This window comes from Perissodus microlepis, chromosome 23 (assembly GCF_051167445.1).
Source record: "Perissodus microlepis isolate ML-2025 ecotype Zambia chromosome 23, ASM5116744v1, whole genome shotgun sequence".
NCBI lineage: Eukaryota > Metazoa > Chordata > Actinopteri > Cichliformes > Cichlidae > Perissodus > Perissodus microlepis.
The window spans coordinates 16012970-16032860 of NC_140482.1; the positions used below are offsets into that span (position 1 = coordinate 16012970).

The window sequence follows — 19891 nt, forward strand, 5'->3', positions numbered from 1 at the left end:
TTTATAAAACCTTATTTGGTGGATAACGTCAGCAAACCAAACTACACAAGTAGTTTTGATTTCCTGTGGTAACTTAAATGAAAGCTAATTTAGATAGTGCTTCAAAGTAACTGCCAAAATAATGGCCCAGAGGCGTTACTAAGATGCCCATGATACCAGACTTGCTCATAGAAGGACTTTGCCAAGACCTGCTTTTTTATGATGTGGAAAAAACTACTAGGGGTAATTTTGTGTCGTCATATAGTTTGTTCACTAACAAACATGCCGCAAAATGGCTCTAACCCCACTGCCAGCACTGTCTGCAGCACACCACCTCTGTGGTAGCTCACCAGCAATCAGCGTGCTACAGTGCAGTCCTGGGATCCCTTTCACAGGTGATTTAGCCCCACTCAAACCTTGAATCATATGACCAGAATAGCAGACATGATGGTAGGGTGGGACTAATGCTGAGTTCCAGATCAAGTCAGAAATCAAAATTTCTGAGTTCCCAGTTTAATCTGGAATGCCCCCTTAACTTGAATTTCCTACTCAGAAAGTCAAAGCAACCCCAACAATCAAGAATGAACAATACAAGATGGCAGCAGTTAATGTACAAGCAGTAAAACTGTAAAATTTTTAATCTGGACTGCCGCCGTTGTATATTCATGACTCGCTAAACAAGCCATATGCAGAGCACTGACTAGGCTCTATCCATGCGTGTGCCACAGGCGTGTTTTTAAGTTCCGACAAACAAATATGCTGTATAGCTAGTCATACATGAATGGCTCTACAATGCTAAAAACCAAAACAAATCCTGATTTTCTTGCTTTTCTGACTTTACTGTTGGAACACACTAGCTAGGAAGTGAAGTCATTCTAGAGTTCTGACTTCCAAGGTTATTGGAACATAGCTAAAGTCTCCAAAATTCAAATTCAGACTGTAACCCATTCCAAAGCGGTTCATTTATGGTGTGAATGTGATCACACCTCAATCAGAATCAAATACCAGGTATACGTTGTAAGTTTGAGCTACAGAAAAATTTCCCATAGCCACGTATGCTTTGCATTCTGGGATGCAGCAAGGTACTATAGAAGTGGAAAGGTATGTATAGGCTAGCAACTCGCAGTCAAATGAAAATGTAAATTCTACATGTTCTCTAATAGGAGAACAACACAGGACCCTTTCCCTGCATTTACTTTTGTTGCTCCCCTCTCCGGACACATATGGCCAATAACTTTCTCATCTGGTTTGTAGTGATGCATTTTAGTTCACTTGGATTTTCTCTGTGTAAAAAGAAGTCAAATCACAGGGAAAAGCTACAAGTTTACAAACTCATCAACTGATTTGAATCAGAGTAAAAGAACCATTGGATGTGGAAACTAAGGGTTATATACCAGGGACTCTCCATAGGTTGTTATAGAACTAAAGAAGCCTGTTTCTTCCAAGAGGCTTCTTTACTTTGGTATGTGAACATGAAAACATGTTCACATACCAAAAGAACTCTATTTGCCTTCTTTCCAAGTACAACATAGCAACATAAATCTTTCACAAAAACTGTAAGGAATATATTGTTAAAAAATAAGTTATCCATCTAGGATACTAGAGTTAAGAGTGACAGGTGCCCAAGAAACCGAACTGGAGTCACTGATCCCTGATACTTCTCCATCATGTCAGAAGCTCTTTTTTTAATGAATGACAAATATTTGACAAATGACATGGCTTTTTGTGTGTTACCCCTAGTTCATGAAGTCTGCGCATCAGTGTTGGTTAGAGCTGATGCTTAACAGATATTGTGTCTGTATGACATGCCCTTAAACTCTACAGATGCATCTTGATAACAGAGCTATTTAGAGCTAGCTGTTAATTCAGTTCCAAAAAAGCTCCAAATAACTAGCACTGGGAACATTTTTAAGGCTTAAAAAACAGTGGCTGATGTTATGTTGCTATGTCCATCTTTTGGTGACTACACATGCACGCAACTATCAGTCAGTAGGTCAGTCGGAAGGTGCATACTGAGCATTGTTTTGTGCAGAAAAAAATCCCTGTGTGTTCTGGTGAGGGCATCCTGAGTAGCGACATATGGTGGGAAGGTGTGGAAACAGCTAAGCAAGTGGATCTTGCTTCCAGATTATGTCCCATATATTTACACCCACCCCTAACCCCACCCCCGAAACTCACACAATAAAACTAATACAAAAGGCTCCATGCCAATTGAATACAATCAAACATGCACTCAGCCAATGAACACTAAAGGGGATCCATTACCTGACAGTGTTGTTTGTTGTGTACATTTTCTCATTCTACATGAGTCGAGTGAAAAATGACACCTAAGCCGACAAGCATTGGTGAGGGTGAGATCAAGGCTATGACACAGCGAGCCTGCTACACCTGCGCTCCTTGACAGATCAGTGGCTGGGCTTGACTCCACCAAGGTGACACCATCCACCTGCTGAGCCATTAAGCTGCTCTACTGCCCTCAGGAGAGCTTGTATTGTATTGTGTGTGTGTGTGTGTGTGTGTGTGTGTGTGTGTGTGTGGGCAAGAAATGGAGTGCAACATCAACACCACGTGGCAATCAATACCATGTCATACTGATTGCAAAACCAAACAGGCAGCATTTCCACCTGAGCACCCAACCATTGTTGATCATGGATGCTGACCCTGTGACCTCACGCTGAAAGATGGAGGGGGTCCAAGAAGAGTATGTGTCTCTCAGAAATCAATAAAGGGAGGGGATTTGTTTGCCAGCTGATTGTGACACCTAAAAGGTGCACACTGTGAAAGGGGGGTTGTCTCTGAGAACACCAAAGATCAACTAGCAGCTTTGTTAGGTGCGCGCGCGCGTACACACACACTTCGACGAGCCACATTTAGAGACGTACTCATACAGTACAGAGTACAGTTGGCAAAGAGAGAACCCTACAATGTGGGTTAGCAGAGTAATCCTTTAGCCCAGGGCAAAGATGTCAGTAGGCCAAGGCAACCTGCTCACAGTCCAGGGACTGAGCTGGTGTGTGCATGTGTGTGTGGCATTATTAATACAAAATACTGGAATTACTAATAAAGTGGAAAATATTCAAGATTAAAGTGTTAAAACTATAATAAGTTTTATGTAGCAGTAATCGGAGGAGCATATCCTCGTCTATCTTTAAGCTTACAGTAACAGAAGCTCTGCTGGACCTCCTAAAGCTCAGCCGATTAGGAAAACGAACAGACTGGTGGCTGCAATCGAAGCGAGCTTAGACTTAAGATATCGGACTCATCGCGCTTAACGCACTGTTGCATTTTAAAAAAGCAACGACTCCTATTCCTAGAAACTGGTCTACATAATGCAGTAAAGCTGTCTGAATCTGCACCTACTGTGCGAGGAATACCAGAAACACTGCGTTTAAGCTCGCTTCACAATCCGGATGGCACGGTTTCCTTACCCCCCCTCTTCCTCCAGGATCCACTGAATGTGCGTCCGTGAGAGCTTTTTATGTCCACCGCAGATGGTAAAATCCACGCTGTAAGTTTTGAACGCGGTGCTCCTCTTGCTTGCAGCTGAACCGCTCCCTCTCAGGTGGGACGTGGTTTGTCCGCGGCAGCCATTCAGACAAATGTGGGAAGCCGCGCACTGAGCTTTCTACTGGAACAATAAAGAGCAACACACACCGCCTCCAGCGCTCCGTGCGCCCCGGCACTGGTGGTGGTGGTGTCAGGGAGAGAAAGTGCAACTTGGGCGGCTCAGCAGCGCCATCGCACGGCCTGAGGAAGGTGTTGGCCATTGGTTTGTTTCTCACAATGAGCACTTTACAGCCTATTTAACTTAATAGAGATTCAAATTATTCAGGTATAATGCCCCAGAAAACAGACTATATCAGAATATAATAGGAGTAAAGTAAACGTTGCTTAGATTAAAACATTTGAATTTAGTATCAATATTGAAGATAATCCAAAATTACACAATGGGTAATGGGAAATTACAGAATTACACAACTACTAGTAAGGACTACAGCACAATGGAGACTTCATACAAATTTTTCACTTTAATTTGAGAATTTTTACAATTTAATGTCGAATTTTTTGAGTTTTTTCTATCATTTCACCTAACAGCGATGGTTTACATTCCTTGTCTTTTTTTTATTAGGTTGAAAAAAATGATTTCTTATAATTAAAATCAAAGGGGGTTTTTGGAGAAAAAAAAAAAAAAGCTCGAAATGGCCCGTACGGGGATCGAACCCGCGACCTTGGCGTTATTAGCACCACGCTCTAACCAACTGAGCTAACCGGCCACGAGGCTTTCCGCCAGAACAACTGTTTTTATATGTGTACCATATGTACTGCTCACGAAAGCGGTATAAATTGGTTGAACAAGCTCATATTCTTGTGGTTGGTTCTCTCTTTCACTTTTTCATTGCACTTGTCGCATTCCACGACAACCAATAAAAGCAAATACTAATTCTACGAGGCGAAAAGAAAACCTCAGCCCCACATCGACGACGTCTTTCTTTGCCACGAAGCAGCATCAGCCAGGTCTGTTGCCATAGTTACGAGAGAGCGAGAGAGCGACAGAGAGAGAGAAAGCGAGAGGGAGAGAGGGTGAGACTGATCACGTGACCCAGCAAGATGGCGACTATAATGTAGAATGGGGATGTGAGTACCACGTCTTATTGGCTAACCTTTGGGCTACTAAAACCAGCGTGTGTTCTCACATTGTTGGGAGCCGTGTTTGTTGCACTTTTATTTTACTACGAAGCAAATGCTTTTTCTTCACAGTGTAACTTTAAAAGAAAAGGGTCCACCAGCGCCGCCTTATCCTCCAGGACAGCCTACCAACTAAAGTGAATCCGCTAACGTTAGCTTTCTTATATACCGTGGTTATCAGTTATTGTGGCTGATTACTCAGCTGGTTTTACTCTGACCCGGGTAGCTCACCTCCAGCTGCGGCTGCACTCTCACCTTGTTCCGCTTGTGTCCTCTTCTCTTTCAGGATTTAAACTGAGAGGGTGGAAATTTGGATCTGCTGCCTAATTGTTCATCATCATTATTATCTTAGAATCAAGATGGCCCTAAATGTCTTTGGTAAGCAGCATCTCACAGTACACGATTGTCCCTGGAATGTCTTATGGATTTAAGAATGGTGTGTTAATTTGTTTATGATTAACTTCCAATCTGTTGTTTAAACATGTTGTTTAAAAATGAAAAGAGGCCAGTGGTCGTATTCACAGAAGTTTCAAATAGTAGACTTGATTTAATGAAGAAAAATCCAGATCCTTTAAAATCTGGTTCCTTTAAAATCCTTTAAAGTGGTTCAGTTTGCAGTTATAATTCTTTATAGCATCTCTTATGGACTCCAGGACACTTTGTTTTTAATTATGGTTTGGTTTTTTGGGTTGTTGTTTTTTTAACAAGATGTACTGTCTACCAGCTTTTGCAATCAAAAGTATGATCTGAATGCACTGTTGTGCCAAATATATTTTGCTTTTCCAAGACAAGCTCTGTAAATTCTCTACAAGCTCCTCATGTTCGTCTTTCTCATCTTCTTTTTTTCTTTTTTTTATTCATTTTTATTATGACTCACATAATATGTGCAATATAAATATGTCAAATCTGACAGGCAGCAAAAAAAAGAAAGGGGCAGAAAATAGGAGAAGATATATAATAAAAGGACAGGACACAAGTAGAAAAGCGCAATGGATCGCCACCTGCTGCACCTGTAAGAACAATGGTTTATTAATCCAGATCCTTTACTTAGCAAAATAGCAATGCATCAGCGTTGAGGCGACTGTTGTTGTGATTTGACGCTATATAAATAAAATTGAATTGAATCAGTGTAGATAAGTATTCCCATTATAAGTAAAATTTCCTTCAAAAGTAAAAGTCATCGTTCAGTGGTTTTTATATACATATATAATATATTATATTATATTATATTATATTACTGATGTGCCCCTGGTAGCTGTAATAAACAGCCAAGCTCTCAGTGTTGCAACTAGCTCTACATATTGATAGTATTTTAATGATATGATATATAATATAGCCATCAGTGGTTTCACTTTGTTTTATTTTATTTTTCATTCCTTTCAGGACATCAGACAATCCGCTAACAGCTCGTATTTGAAATGTGACTTTGTTAAGAGGTCATAAGCGTTTAATCTTTAGCAACCCGTTGTATTTTAAAGTTTGCTTTTTTAATGTAAATATAAATTTACTGTAACCCTTATTTTCTGAATGTAGCACAGGGCCAAGTGTTTCTTACATGTGTTATGAAGGAGGAAAAGTGCCCATTTGTTGTTGCAGATGCCGGGAGTGTGAACAGTCCGTGTGTTTTGTCTGGGTTCTTGTTAGTTTGTGTATCTTTGAGCCTGTGTTACCTCAAGAAAAGGAGGGTGAGACGATTGCCCGGGGAGGATTTGGAGTTATTTTGAAGACAGGATACCGAGACGACAAGTGTTGAATAGATAAGGCTTGTAGAGTGGCCTCTGTACACAAGGACAGGAAGCGGACTGTTAGTTTTACCCATGCAAAGAAGATGGAAGACGGAATACATTTCTGAATTGGCCAGATGCTGACAAAAATATATTTTCGAGGCCTGGGTTAAAGAGGACCTTTTGTACTGATTTCCAGTTTCAAATTTTTGGTCTTGGATTCTACTAAAGTAGCTTTGCATGGTATAATGTTTAAAATAAGCTTAATTTATCTTATGATTTGCCTTCACACAGGACCTGAACAGCTATCTAAAGCTCTCCACTTTAAGCTAACTTTCTGCTTATTGGCTGTTGTTCAAAAACAGCAGGTATCTCCTCTCACTGACATCACACATCAGCCGAAAAGCTCAAACACTGTGTTCAGAGCAGTCCAAACCCTGAGCCTTTGGCTCACAGGGATTACTGTACACATACTGACCTCATAATTTGAAACTCTGTAGCAGCTGTAACTGTATATATGTGACACAAAATAGGGGTCCACTTTAAGTATTTTAATTTAGTTTTTGTTAGATGTTCAGTGTAGGATTTCTTAATTATTTTCACAAACGATATTTTTGATATGTTTATTTCCACTCTTTTTGTACATACAATCTAATTGACTGTTCAAAGCAATATGTGGAATATTACCTGCTATACTGCAGAAGTTATGTGATATAAGACAGTTTTGCTGAGCAAACGAGAAAACTACTTTTCTCAGAGTGCTTTGAAACAAAGCTAGCTAATTTAAGCATTACTAACTATGGAATCATCAAAAACAAGCTTTACATAGCACTGTGAACATGACACTTTATAAATCACATCTCACTTTTCACAGCATGAGTCAGATAAGCTATATCTTTAATGATTTGTATACAATGGCCAGTAACTCAGTTCAAAATTGCTATGCTTATTTTGTTTGTCTTGCTTTGGAGTTGTCTGTATGTTTTTGTGGTTATGTGTAAATGTATAGGTACATTTACATGTATGCATATAGGCATTCTGCTACTGTAAATAACCTTATAAAATATTTATTTGTAGAAAGTGTAGGTTCGTAAGATTTTCTTCTTCCTGCATCTTTTCGCCTTGGTGTATGCGAGGATGTTTTTATATGTTAACTCAAGTGAGACACAAGGACAGGACTAAAAAAGAGTGAAGAAGCAGCCAGTGTCCAAAGGAAAACTTTGAAAAAGCTTCAGAAATCCTGGAGAACCAGATGAAAAGATGAGGAGTAACTCAAAACTTTTGCTCAGTGCTGTGAATATACACAAAATGCCAAACTCAGAGCAGAATAAGATATAAACAAAGCGAATAGAAACTGCAGTATAATGAAGTACCAAGAAGCAAGACATCATTCATTGCAACTACGTGACTGATTCCTCTTTAACAACCTGTTTTATGCTTTATGGCACATAAAGGATAAAGTAAACAGCATGTCGTAGTGACCGATGACGCCTTTGTCATGCTTATGTAACAAGACTCACTTTGTCCCAGTACAAGTGGAAGTGTTAAATCTCATTTCTGTTGGGAATTGAGGTCATTGCAGTAACAACACATGCAATAGATGTAAAGTGCAGAATTTAAATGTGTACCTTGGGATTTTACAGGCGCCACAATGGGTGTCTTTGAGTAGAAGTGCTCAGCAGCTCCGCAAGAGTTCACCCAGACTCCACACCAGCGCCTGGGGCCAAAAGTGTTTCGGTTTTAATTAGAGATGGCACGATACCACTTTTTTATGTCCGATACCGATATCATAAATTTGGATATCGGCCGATACCGATATGAATCCGATATAGTGTTTTTTAATCAATAAAACTGTTTTTTTTAATATCTTGCTTTTTGTATAAGTTCATACTCAAGTTAAAAAAAACAAACAAACACTAAAGCTATTCTGTTATACCTGTATGCAAAAAATACACTGCACCCAAAATATTTCATAGTTCAGCAATACTGATCAATCTAATAAACTTAAACCTACTCCATCCTCCCTATTCTGGTATTTTAAAGAGTACTTAGCAGAAATATTAAGCAACCTAACTAATAGGGTTCTAAAACTCCCAGCAAAAAAAAAAAAATAGGGAACCACCCACCCTCCACCTCATGATGCTTAATTGACGTAATCAACTATAATTTGATGCAGTGTGAAAAAAAATACACATAAATCAGTTATTTTTCAAGAATAATTAAATAGATTCAACATCTTTCTTCAACAAAATTGCAGACTGCACAGATGGTACCTTCCCAAAGGAAAAAGTACTATAGCTTACTAGGGTATATTAGACTTAATAGTTACTATATACAGTAATGGACTTCTATACATTTTACATCAGATTATTATTTATTATTATTAATCCTTTATTTATCCAGGTAAAAAATCTCATTGAGATTAAAAATCTCATTTCCAAGAGAGACCTGGCATCATGGCAACAAAAGTCACATACCACATAGGTATATAACATTTAAAACAAATACAATATCCCATACAAACATGTGTAAAATATACAATAACAGATCAAATTAAGAGTACATTAAAAACAATCACACTGAGTAAAAGAGCTGTTCTCTCGTTCCTTTAAGACAGACTTAAACTCTCCCAAGGTAACCAATTCTGATAATTTCAGTTCCTTCTGCAGATTATTCCAGGAAGCAGGGGCAGATTAAAACTTTGAGTGTAAGATTCAGATAATTATTTATTAAAAGCTAGACATTTTAAATGAGAATAAGAAAGAAAAGTATGTCTTTGTGCCCCCTTTTCCCTGTTCATGCCCTATCGGCCCCCCTGGCTAAACTTTGCTAGATCCGCCCCTGCACAGTTACAGCCGTCAGCTACATAGAAAAAGATCCTGGTGTAGAAAGTAATATTAAATAAATTCTAACAACAGCTTATCAAGCTTAAACGTGCTGCTGTTGTTCAGCCGCTGGTTTCCTCTTTCTGGTGCAAAGTGGGCCAAAAACAAACAAGAGAGACGGACTCGCGACAGAAAAGCCGATCAGCTGATCATTGATCAGTTTCATGATTGAAGTAGCAGCAGGAGAGGGAGGGAGAGAGAAGCAGTCGCTCCATATATCGGTTGTTAAGCTTAATGCGGGAATACTTTACAAACATTCAGAGATGAACTTACACACTTGCTTTACTTCTCTCTGGGATAACTTCCTCAGAGATGAAATGCTGGTTTGGTAGCGAGGCTACAAATACACACAGCCGCTCTATCACGTGATGCACACTGCTCCTACGTGCTACGGTTATGAGCCGAGTTACGCCGTGTCGCAAGTTTTTTGAGGTGCTTTTTTGATATTTAATGGATCGGATTACATTTTATATTTCCTTCCGATATCCGATCCAGTAATTTACGTCAGTATCGGACCGATACCGATACGTAATATCGGATCGGTCCATCTCTAGTTTTAATCACATTCGCTAATACTACTGTCAGTGTTGTTTATGGTCTGTTACAACCGAATAAAACTACAGGGGAACGCTGCCATGATGTTGATATCCATCTACAATTAATTTCACACGGCCTGAGGAAGGGAGGGGAGCTGACAGTAAAAGCTAGTGTGAGGGTAACAAAGATAAACACTGCACAGCTCATTTAAAAGCAACCACGGTATAAATGAATCTTTCACAGCATTTTATGCTCCACGGAGTAGATTTATTCATTAAGCCACTTAGTCGCCAATTATGCTCTGTGTGGTTTCTGCTGTGGAAAAAACTTAATCCATCAATCTGATGTCCCAAGGTAATGGCATACAGACTAGAAAATAAAGCAGTCATGCTGTCAGTGTTGGAGCGTAGATTTCTGTGTTTGTTTGGCTCGTTTGCTTCAGCAATTTCAAGGCTTAGCTGTGAAATTCATGTGAGTGCCCTAAAATCGTAATGCTCTTCCCTGATGTGATTGTAAAACATTTGATTTTTGTCTGTACATTAAGCTTCCCCTTTCTTTACGCTGGTCTAATGTCAAAGAGATAATGAATTGATCAATACATCCGCATTCTGATGCAGTTGTATGTATAATGAATTAAAATTAAAATTTAGACACAGAGCTGTTGCGTCACTGTCATGTTTTCTCCACATGGGGGTGCTGCATCAAAGGAATTAAATGAGAGCTTTCTGTGTCCTCAGATCATGATGAATACAGGCCACCAGTGTGGAAATCCTACTGTAAGTATCAATATACCTTTTGTTTGTTTGTTTTTTTCAAACATACCTAAATATTTTGTCATCTTTGTTTTCAATGATTGTTTGATGATTTTATAACGTGGCCTCTTTCCCGTCACAGTGTATCAGCTCCAGCAGGAGGCACCTCACCCACGCAGAGTCACCTGCACCTCTGAGGTGAGAGCACATGTCCTTATTATCAACCAGCACATTCTAGCACGTCTCATATTTTGAAATCTGCTTTTTATCTGTGTGATGTTGCAGTGAAATAACATCAATAGATCTGCTAGATACACACGAGGCTTTGCTCAAATTCTTATCCTCATTGAACTCGTCTTCAAATGCAAAAGTAGTTTTTCTTCTCTAACATGTTTTCCACGGTCAGCTCAACAAGACAGTCACACTTGGAGCATAGTTGTCAATTTTATTGCATTTTTCACTTGCAGTATTTTGTGGTGATGTTTCTCAATCCCTTTATCTGGATAAACCTTTGCTTCTTTAAAAGTTAAGGTTTCTGCAAGTGAGATTTTGAATGTTAGCAGCAGAAAACTATTTGATAACTATTTAAATCCATTCCCTATGCTTGTTTTGGTAAGTGGTCCAGCATTGTGTCCATGTTAGCATGTTGGTCGCCCCCAAAGTTTATAAAGAACACAAAAATGAGTCAGGTAGGAGCACTAACTAAATTCTAAACTAAACGTTCAGCCAGTTCACCAAAAGAAAAAAAAAACTTTACTCTTTTCTGCGTTTGTGTGTCTGTTTCTGCATATCTGTGCATATATTCTAAGTGCCACAGAGTAGATACTAGAGATGGACCGATCCGATATTACGTATCGGTATCGGTCCGATACTGACGTAAATTACTGGATCGGATATCGGAGAAAAATAAAAAAAATGTAATCCGATCCATTAAATATCAAAAAAGCACCTCACAAAACTTGCGACACGGCGTAACTCGGCTCATAACCGTAGCACATCGCAGCAGTACGGGTCACGTGATAGAGCGGCTGTGTGTATTTGTAGCCTCGCTAGCAATCCGGCATTTCATCTCCGAGGAAGTTATCCCAGAGAGAAGTAAAGCAAGTGTGTAAGTTCATCTCTGAATGTTTGTAAAGCATTCCTGCGTTAAGCTTAACAACCGATATATGGAGCCTCTTCTCTCCCCCTCCCTCTCCTGCTGCTACTTCAATCATGAAACTGATTAATGATCAGCTGATCGGCTTTTCTGTCGCGAGTCCGTCTCTCTTGTTTGTTTATTGCTCACTTCGCGCCAGAAAGAGGAAACCAGCGGCTGAACAACAGCAGCACGTTTAAGCTTGATAAGCTGTTGTTAGTTAGGTTGCTTAATATTTCTGCTAAGTACTCTTTAAAATACCAGAATGGGGAGGATGGAGTAGGTTTAAGTTTATTAGATTGATCAGTATTGCTGAACTATGAAATATTTTGGGTGCAGTGTATTTTTTGCATACAGGTATAACAGAATAGCTTTAGTGTTTTTTTTTGTTTTTTTTTTAACTTGAGTATGAACTTATACAAAAAGCAGCAAGATATTAAAAAAACTGTTTTATTGATTAAAAAATACACTATATCGGATTCATATCGGTATTGGCAGATATCCAAATTTATGATATCGGTATCGGTATCAGACATAAAAAAGTGGTATCGTGCCATCTCTAGTAGATACACAAACATGGTGAAACAGAGCGCGGACAGACCCATATCGTGATGTTGGGACAGTGTTTCCTACACATAGACTTTACTTGGGCAGGCCAACCATGTATATTAAAGCCCAGTACTTTGTGCTATCCATATCCCTTCCTGTCTTGTATTTTTCTGCTAGCGCTTTGACCGATTCGCTTTTGTGGAGCTCCTTGATGATTGTTTATCTGCGCCTCCTGAGTCTTTTGTCATATAGTCGTACGGTCTCCGACCCCAATATGCTGGTCTGCAGCTGGTTACTGTAATCATTGTTTTGCAATAGTGACCTGCTGCAAGCTGAACAGTGCCACGACAGTAGACAGGTAAAGTTACAGTCCATGCCTGGATTATTTTTTGTCATACACTATAGATACAGTAATAGTTATGAATTTATTTGAGAACTTCTGGGAATACTTCATTTCATGCTTGCCCTCTGACCTGCTATCACAACAAATCTAGTCAAGTTCAGTGTATGCTACAATGTGAGTGTTGGATATAGGTTGCTCTAGTTGTATTGGTGTTCTTCGTGCAGCTGATGCAATAGCACTTAACTGAAACAGGCTTCCGATAAATGACATACTACATGGGCTTAATTATGGGGCCAGGCTTTGGCTCTTAGGACACCTGGGGGGAATTTAGCAATGAGCTGGGCTGCAGTCCACTGGAAGCAGCTGAGCTCCAGCGTGACATCTTGTGATTCTGCATGTATATAGCATGTGAAGCAGGTGATGAAGTCTACATGTGTACTTGTTGTACTTGCTCTTACTTCAGAAAACTGCTTCTTTCCATGCTTTGGTAAGAATCCGCTGTTCTGTTAAAAGTTTTAGAGAGTATGGGCATGTGTCATCATGGATTTTTCAAGTGAAATCTACTGAAATCGTGCAAAGGACTTCAGCTATAAGTTTGAGACCCCTTTACCCTGAATCTCTAGCATCAGCATAGTTTCTGTTCTTGGTTTTAATGACAGTTGAGTGTGATAATAACCAACAACAGAAACCTTATTGGTGTAGATCAAGTCTGGAGTAAGCATGTTTGTCTCCTCAAAGAGACTGCTGACTCGGCTTGTACCAAGGCTGATTGTTTTTTCTGCCGCACTTCACCTCTCAGTTTTTTTCAGGGGCGACATTTGTCAAGCTGTCTTTAATCTAAAGATGTTAGCCGGCACTATATCATGCTCTTATTATGTTTAGCTTTGGTATTATTAAGGCAATCTAACAGGATTTTTCACACTCTGTCCCTGCTGTACTCAAAGCTGTTCTGCTTCGTTAGCAGAGGAACAGGCATAACAGGATAGATGGGAGAGATCAGAAATTATGTTGTGCTAAAGGTCACACGCTACACTAATCCAGAGCTACACAAAGGACATGAAAAAACCTCTTAGCGTCGTGTTCCAGCTGATCCTCATCCTCTGAAAATGCAGGCTTGGTGCTTCACTTGTTAAAGTAGTAAGGAAATATCCAGTTATTCCCACAAACGAATTCACTTGTAACAGCTTTATTTAATTATTACAGCAAACTGAAGTGTGTTTATGTCTTAGTTAGTGGTGGAATAGTTTATTGAGAAGAGGTTTTGTCCTAGCCCAGGGCACGCATGTGGTTTGGCATGATGCTGATGTCCACTAAATGCCACGCAGCAGCACATCTGCTCAGCATGGGTTGGAGAAATCCAAGGGGGATTAATAAAGATGGATGGGGGGGTTGTACATCTGGTTTTTGTGTGTAAAGACAGTCATTTTAGGGTATGATGGGAGGATAGTAGGCTGTGTGTGTGTGTGTGTGTGTGCGCACGCGTGCGTATGCACAATGAGCAGCTGTTGTGTCTGATGCCCTGGCCTTGGTTTGGTAGTCACCGCTGACCTATTTGAAGCAAGCAGACTGGCAGCAAGCAGACCCCCCCCCCCCCTCCCCCACCAGCAGCCCCACTTTGTCTCCTGGGTGTGCAGCCGTATGTGATTTAATGATGCACCAATAAGCACTTATCTGCTGCTGGTACTTTTGGTACAATTTGTGGTGCATAACAGTGGTGCAAAGGAGACAAAGAGAGTGTGTGTGTGTCCTTTAGCTGGAGGACCGGAGGTTACGCTGTGTTACTGCTATGGCAATAACATTTTTAAAGCAGTGCAATCAAACAATCAATTATACAACATTAAAAAAGCAAACACAGCCTGCAGTGCATTGAAGTGACTTGGTGTTGAAAACATTTGTAGGTTTATTGATTTGACTTTGCTTTAAAGGGCACAGAGGCAAGAGTAGTGCCATGAAAAACTCTGTTCTTGACCAGGTTCTTTGAGTGGATAAAACATAACAACACCTCTCTGAAGGAAAAAGGTCATATAATAATCACAAACATTTACTAGCAACATGTTTCTGAAATATAGTATCAGAAATTTAATATGTGGATAGGCTGAACAGTTCAAAGATTTTCAGTAAATCTGTGATCATGGTTTAAAATTTTCTGGCATGGTTTAGCGGATTCAGACTTTCTAGACAAGTTGGTTCACATAATAGTTTAAAATGTACTCATCTGTGCAATAACTGATATTTTAAACATTCAGTACTGATTTCATGTTAAAGCTGCTTTCCTCTTGATATTAACTGAAGGGTTAAGTTAGCAGTTTGTCTGTGAAGGTTCTCAGTTAGCAGTTGTTTCAGATGACGATGATGTTTGGTCTTGTTGATCTTTTATCACTTCTTTTCACTTCTTTTCCATGAAGCATAGTTACTCTTGGTTGTTTTTGCTCTTGTATTATTGTATTGCCAGTTACCTTCCTCACATTCTGAGTGTGAGGAAGGTAATTATTTTTGCCATAAATTAAAAATATTATAAGGTGATTTGACCACATAAATTGTGAAGAGAAATGTCATATTGGGACCATAAAGTATAATTTTGCTGTAATATTTAATCTTTTCTTTCTTTGTCTATTGTGGTAATTCCCATCTCCATATTTTTATTGTTGGAATCTTAAATTGGGCCTTGGTGACCTTCAATTCACATTTTTCAGAAATGAGCCGTTTTAACCCTTTAAAGCCGGTCGGAGCGGGCACGCTCCGTTTTGCGTAACTATTTTTAAATACCTGTAGAACCGGAATCACGTAAGCTAGCGCAATAATTTTTTTTGCATATGAAACCGGAGGAGTTGTACTTACATCTTATGCCATCAGCTTGCCCTAGGTCACAGTTTCCTTCCACATATGGCTTTGCAAAAACTGCATAAAAATCACTTGCAGCAACAAAAACATAATATTCCAGAAACACGCTTTGCCGATCCAATCAGCTGTTTGTAACACTTCCTACGTCCATCAGCGCGAACTATCGCATGTCCTCCATGTCCTGCCCAAAACCGGAAGTGACGTCATTTTGCGGAAATGTAGTTTTTTACTATCAGGGCCTTATGAGCCTATACTGGTGTTTTTAAAAGTTATGTTTGACTTTATGACTTTCTGTGTCGTTTCTGGGATGCTTAGGACTCATATTGCACTGCTGGAAATAGTTTATTTTGATGCATATGCTGCTTTTTTTGCAAATTTGCATTATAATATTTATTTTCGTTTTTCCTGCAGTATATAAAAATTGGTGTATTTCAAAAATAAAACTATGAAGACACTCAAAATAAATTTCCTGTGGTGGGAAACTATTTTGTGAAAATTTTTTGTGTTTACAGTTTTGAGGGATAAGCCTCTTAAATTTCTCTAAATAGAAATATATGTTAAAAAAACAAAAACGATTTTACATTTTTTGTAGTTTATTGCACTTTTTTGCAATTTATGTAATTACTATGCACTTAATGCAGACACATTATTAAAATTTGGGATATAATGGTTGTATTGATGTATATCAACTTGAAATGCTTCCAAAAATGGCCCTACAGCATGTAAAAATATAATATAAGCTCTGGCGGGCTTGGTTCTATGGTAGGTCTTAAAGGGTTAAGACCCTTCCTTCTCCCTTTTGGCCAGCTTTGTTCTGATTGGTTGCACCTTTTAAACAGAAGGTTGGTGGGTGTTACTTCTGTGCTCACAGGCAAATATGTGTGCCTGTGCTGACCATATTAGTCCCATCCCCTTTTTAGTGATACCACACAGATATCCAAGAGTAGAAAAGTGTATAGCAAAGTCTGAACCTTTGGCTCACAGAGTGGACTACATACAACTTGCAAATACATACCTTTAGCTGCATTTAGTGACATCATTACTACCTTGGTTCAGTTTGCCTATTAGCAGAAATACTCAAAATGTTCTGGTTAGATTTGCATGAAGAGTTTTAACAGAGGTGAGCCTTAGCCCAGCTCAAAGTAGAGCCGACCAATAAAGACTGATACTGACACCGACACCAATATTTAGTGAAAAGTCTGATATTTTGGCTGAATTTTTTTTAAAGTTTCCTTTCAGGCACACACAACATATTTCCCTAACATTTGTTATTTATTTTTTATTTATTTTTGCCTGACTCTGTTCAGATCAGCTAGTTTTTGTGTTTGTGGTGTTCCAAACATGTCGGTAAGTTGTAGAGTGCCCTCTGGTGAGCAAACATGCAGTATCTTTATTTAGCTTTTTTCATTGGCCTCTGTAAATGCTGGTACCGACATATATTCAGATCCACTATTTTTTTAATTTCATGTGTTTGCTTCCACGCTCTGTCTGACACATTGTGAAAAAAATCTTTCCATTTCCCTCTGTGCCCTTTTATTTCATCATTTTATTCAAAAACTTTGAAAAGACTGAAGATAAGCTTCTTTTTGCTTCTTTTCCCCCCAAGCTTGCACTCAACAGTATGTCCATTGCATGCATGGTTTACTGACAGGCCTCAGAGCAGATCTGGACGCTGTCCAGAGGTGCACGTGCATGGCAGACAGCAGAGATCGCATGTCTCCTCTCTCCTCAACAGCTAGACTAATTCTGCCCCCCCTCGGGATTTTACCAGCTTGACCACTTTTGCATTAGAGTCAGTAGGCATTTAGTTTGTGCTCCAATTTCTTCTAAAAATAAAAGCTTGTTTCCATCATGACTCCATGTACAAGAGCTCGATTTCCATTCCCTGATTGCTCCTTATCTACATCTTATGGTGTTTGAGTCGTCCCCCACCGCCCCCCACACACACACACACACATAGAGCATTTAACTTATTATTTACCATTGTTTGTTAGGCCCTTGCTGATTTATTGGCTCAACAGCAGTTTTGCTGAGAATAACACGATGCTCTGCTTTTTATCTGACTCATGCAATATTCTTGATGGCCACACACTCACAAACTCTCACTCATACACACACACACACGCTGAGTGTTAAGTGAGGCAAGAGCACACAACTTGTGTAGTGTTAAAGCAGCACACTGTATTGTGAGATTATTTTCATTTTTTGTTTATTTAACAATCACCATTTCTCTCCTCTACAGGTGGAAAACCGACCTAAATACTATGGCAGAGAGTAAGTTGGCTTTCTCTGTAGTAGTAGATTGTGTTAAGCACTTTGTGTCATTACATTATAAACAATGAGGGTTATTTTCAATTGGTATGTGGATTTTTCTTCATTAGATTCTTCAGTTTATCAAATAAGCTTACATTTTGCTATTTTTGCATCCAGGTTCCATGGGATGATCTCAAGAGAAGAGGCTGACCAGTTACTGAGTCAGGCAGAGGGCAGCTACCTCATCAGAGAGAGTCAGAGGCAGCCAGGCACTTACACACTGGCTCTAAGGTATGTTAGTTTGGGGAGACAGAACAAACATGAGCTTATTGGCAACACTAGATTTTTCAAAAAAACCGAGAAGAGCATTCTGGAGTAAGAGCATTGTCTTTAAGTGATGACGTGATGGATCCTGCTACCGGGCCCAAACTACTCTGCGTTTAATAAGGCTGTTGTGTTTTTAACATGTTTTATTGCTTTGCATCTTGTTTTATTTAATCTACAAGCACCTAAAACTGTCAGTGATCGCTGTCAGCCTCTTTCGGTTTTTATTACCGCTAATTTTAAAGCTCAGTTTTTAAAACCTTACGATGTAACTACAGCCCAGGCAATGCAGCAGTATGTTAATGACTAACCTTGTATTGTGGATGGATTTTCTCACTTGTTCTCCTGACTGAAGTTTGGTCCTTTTACAACATCCTGCCATGCAATTGCATTTGTCCCTAACCATCGGGAACCCTCACATTAACTTCTATTGAGTGGAAAAAAGTTAGCGTTTGTCCTCCAGCTTCACTGTTTATATTATGCTAACATAGGTGTGTTGGTAGCGATCACGTAGCACATCATTAGCTAGCACATACCAGCTATCCCAATTTCAGTAACCCTGCAAAAGTCACTGCTGTTTAGTTTTCTGTCTCCATTTATGTTGGAAGTGATAGCAGAGCTTTAAGTTTTACCTTTTCTCTCAGTCAGAACATGCTATATTATATTTAGATGGAAACTAGCAAGCTAACTCCCTGGTAACTTCTAACTCCGTTAAACCACACTGATCATTTTATTACAGATGAAAGAATTTAGACAGTTTTCAACTCTCAGTGATGCTGCAGTGAGCGCTTGACTTTGGGACCTGCAGCGTAGTTTGGGCCCAGACACAGCTAATGACATCAGACTTAAATACCGGATAGAATGGAATAGCAAGGTAACAGCTAAAAGTAGAAATCTGACAGAAACATGACTGTATAAGAAACATGGCTGCAGCTTTTGGTTCTGAAAGGTTTAAACTAGTACTGTCAATAGATAAAATAAATTAACTAATTAATCGCACAATTTTCTGTAATTAATCGCAATTACTTGATCAGTAACCTGGTTGCAATTAAATTTTTTAAACTTTATATTTAAGCTTGTAACTGACATTTATGCAATATAATGAAGTAAATGAAGTATAAACACAAAAATTGTATGCTTAAATTCAAAGAGAATTTGAATAGGTTTCTTCAACATACACTAATACAGACCTAGCACGGGGCGCCTACAGAAACGCAAAGCAGGAGATGAAGCATAGCTGAATATGTTTCCAAACCAACTTCATTCTAAGCCAAAGACTAGAAAATATGGTGAAGCATATCTGCCCTTTGGTTTCACCTGCACAAGTGCCAAGGTAGGTCTCCCCTGCATAATTGGTTTTCCCTTCGTCGGGAGCAGCGCTGGGCTCTTCAAATCAGGGACAAACAGTATCCCACATTCTTGATTTTTAGTTCACAAACACTTGTTGTAATGACTAACTACTCCTGACATTTTGGAGATGTTAGCTCTTTATACAGTAAAGTTACAGTGGGATACAAATAATATCAGGCTGATCCTGCCATGATTTGTTCCCCCGGTTCAAATCACAGACAAACAGTATCCTACAGCTGTTTATGTGTTTAAACCCATTTTGCACAGAGAGGCATTTTTTGAAAAATGTATTGATAGCAATGTTGAATATTATTACTAGGGATGGGTACCGGTATCCGGTGCCATCATGGCACCGGTTCTGACATAAACGGTAGTAACCAGACCGAAAAGCAGCGCACATTTCGGCGCTTTATTTCGGTGCTTTTTTTTTTCCTGAGCTGTGATACATTTTAGATTCTAGCCAATCATTTTACGTTTCCAAGGATAGTAGGTGGGTCCAGGTACGTACGTTCTTTTAGAGCAGAGCTACAGAT

At 39.3% G+C, this 19891-nt stretch overlaps 2 protein-coding genes and 1 non-coding gene across 5 annotated transcripts in view; 1 reads left to right on the plus strand and 2 right to left on the minus strand.

Annotated features, from left to right (window-relative positions):
• The window catches only part of LOC146361081 (FERM, ARHGEF and pleckstrin domain-containing protein 1-like), a 74075-nt gene extending 70406 nt beyond the window's left edge, over positions 1–3669 (minus strand). The window contains exon 1 of one of the 2 annotated variants that reach the window (XM_084922553.1): positions 3408–3669. The gene's annotated coding sequence lies outside the window, so the exon portion shown is untranslated. The remainder of the gene's footprint in view (positions 1–3407) is intronic. The other variant, XM_084922552.1, reaches the window with a different exon arrangement.
• Positions 3670–4179: 510 nt separating this feature from the next.
• trnai-aau (transfer RNA isoleucine (anticodon AAU)) lies at positions 4180–4253 on the minus strand. Its single transcript has one exon. It is a non-coding gene; the product is annotated as a tRNA-Ile (tRNA).
• A 266-nt stretch (positions 4254–4519) lies between these two features.
• The window catches only part of LOC146361083 (N-chimaerin), a 30531-nt gene continuing 15159 nt past the window's right edge, over positions 4520–19891 (plus strand). Inside the window, exons 1-6 of one of the 2 annotated variants that reach the window (XM_084921524.1) lie at positions 4520–4614; positions 4952–5043; positions 10549–10587; positions 10706–10761; positions 17674–17705; positions 17862–17975. In XM_084921524.1, coding sequence (XP_084777650.1) covers positions 5025–5043; positions 10549–10587; positions 10706–10761; positions 17674–17705; positions 17862–17975 — 260 coding nt within the window. In that variant the 5' untranslated portion in view covers positions 4520–4614; positions 4952–5024. Of the gene's footprint in view, positions 4615–4643; positions 4803–4951; positions 5044–10548; positions 10588–10705; positions 10762–17673; positions 17706–17861; positions 17976–19891 lie in introns of those variants that run through there. The other variant, XM_084921525.1, reaches the window with a different exon arrangement.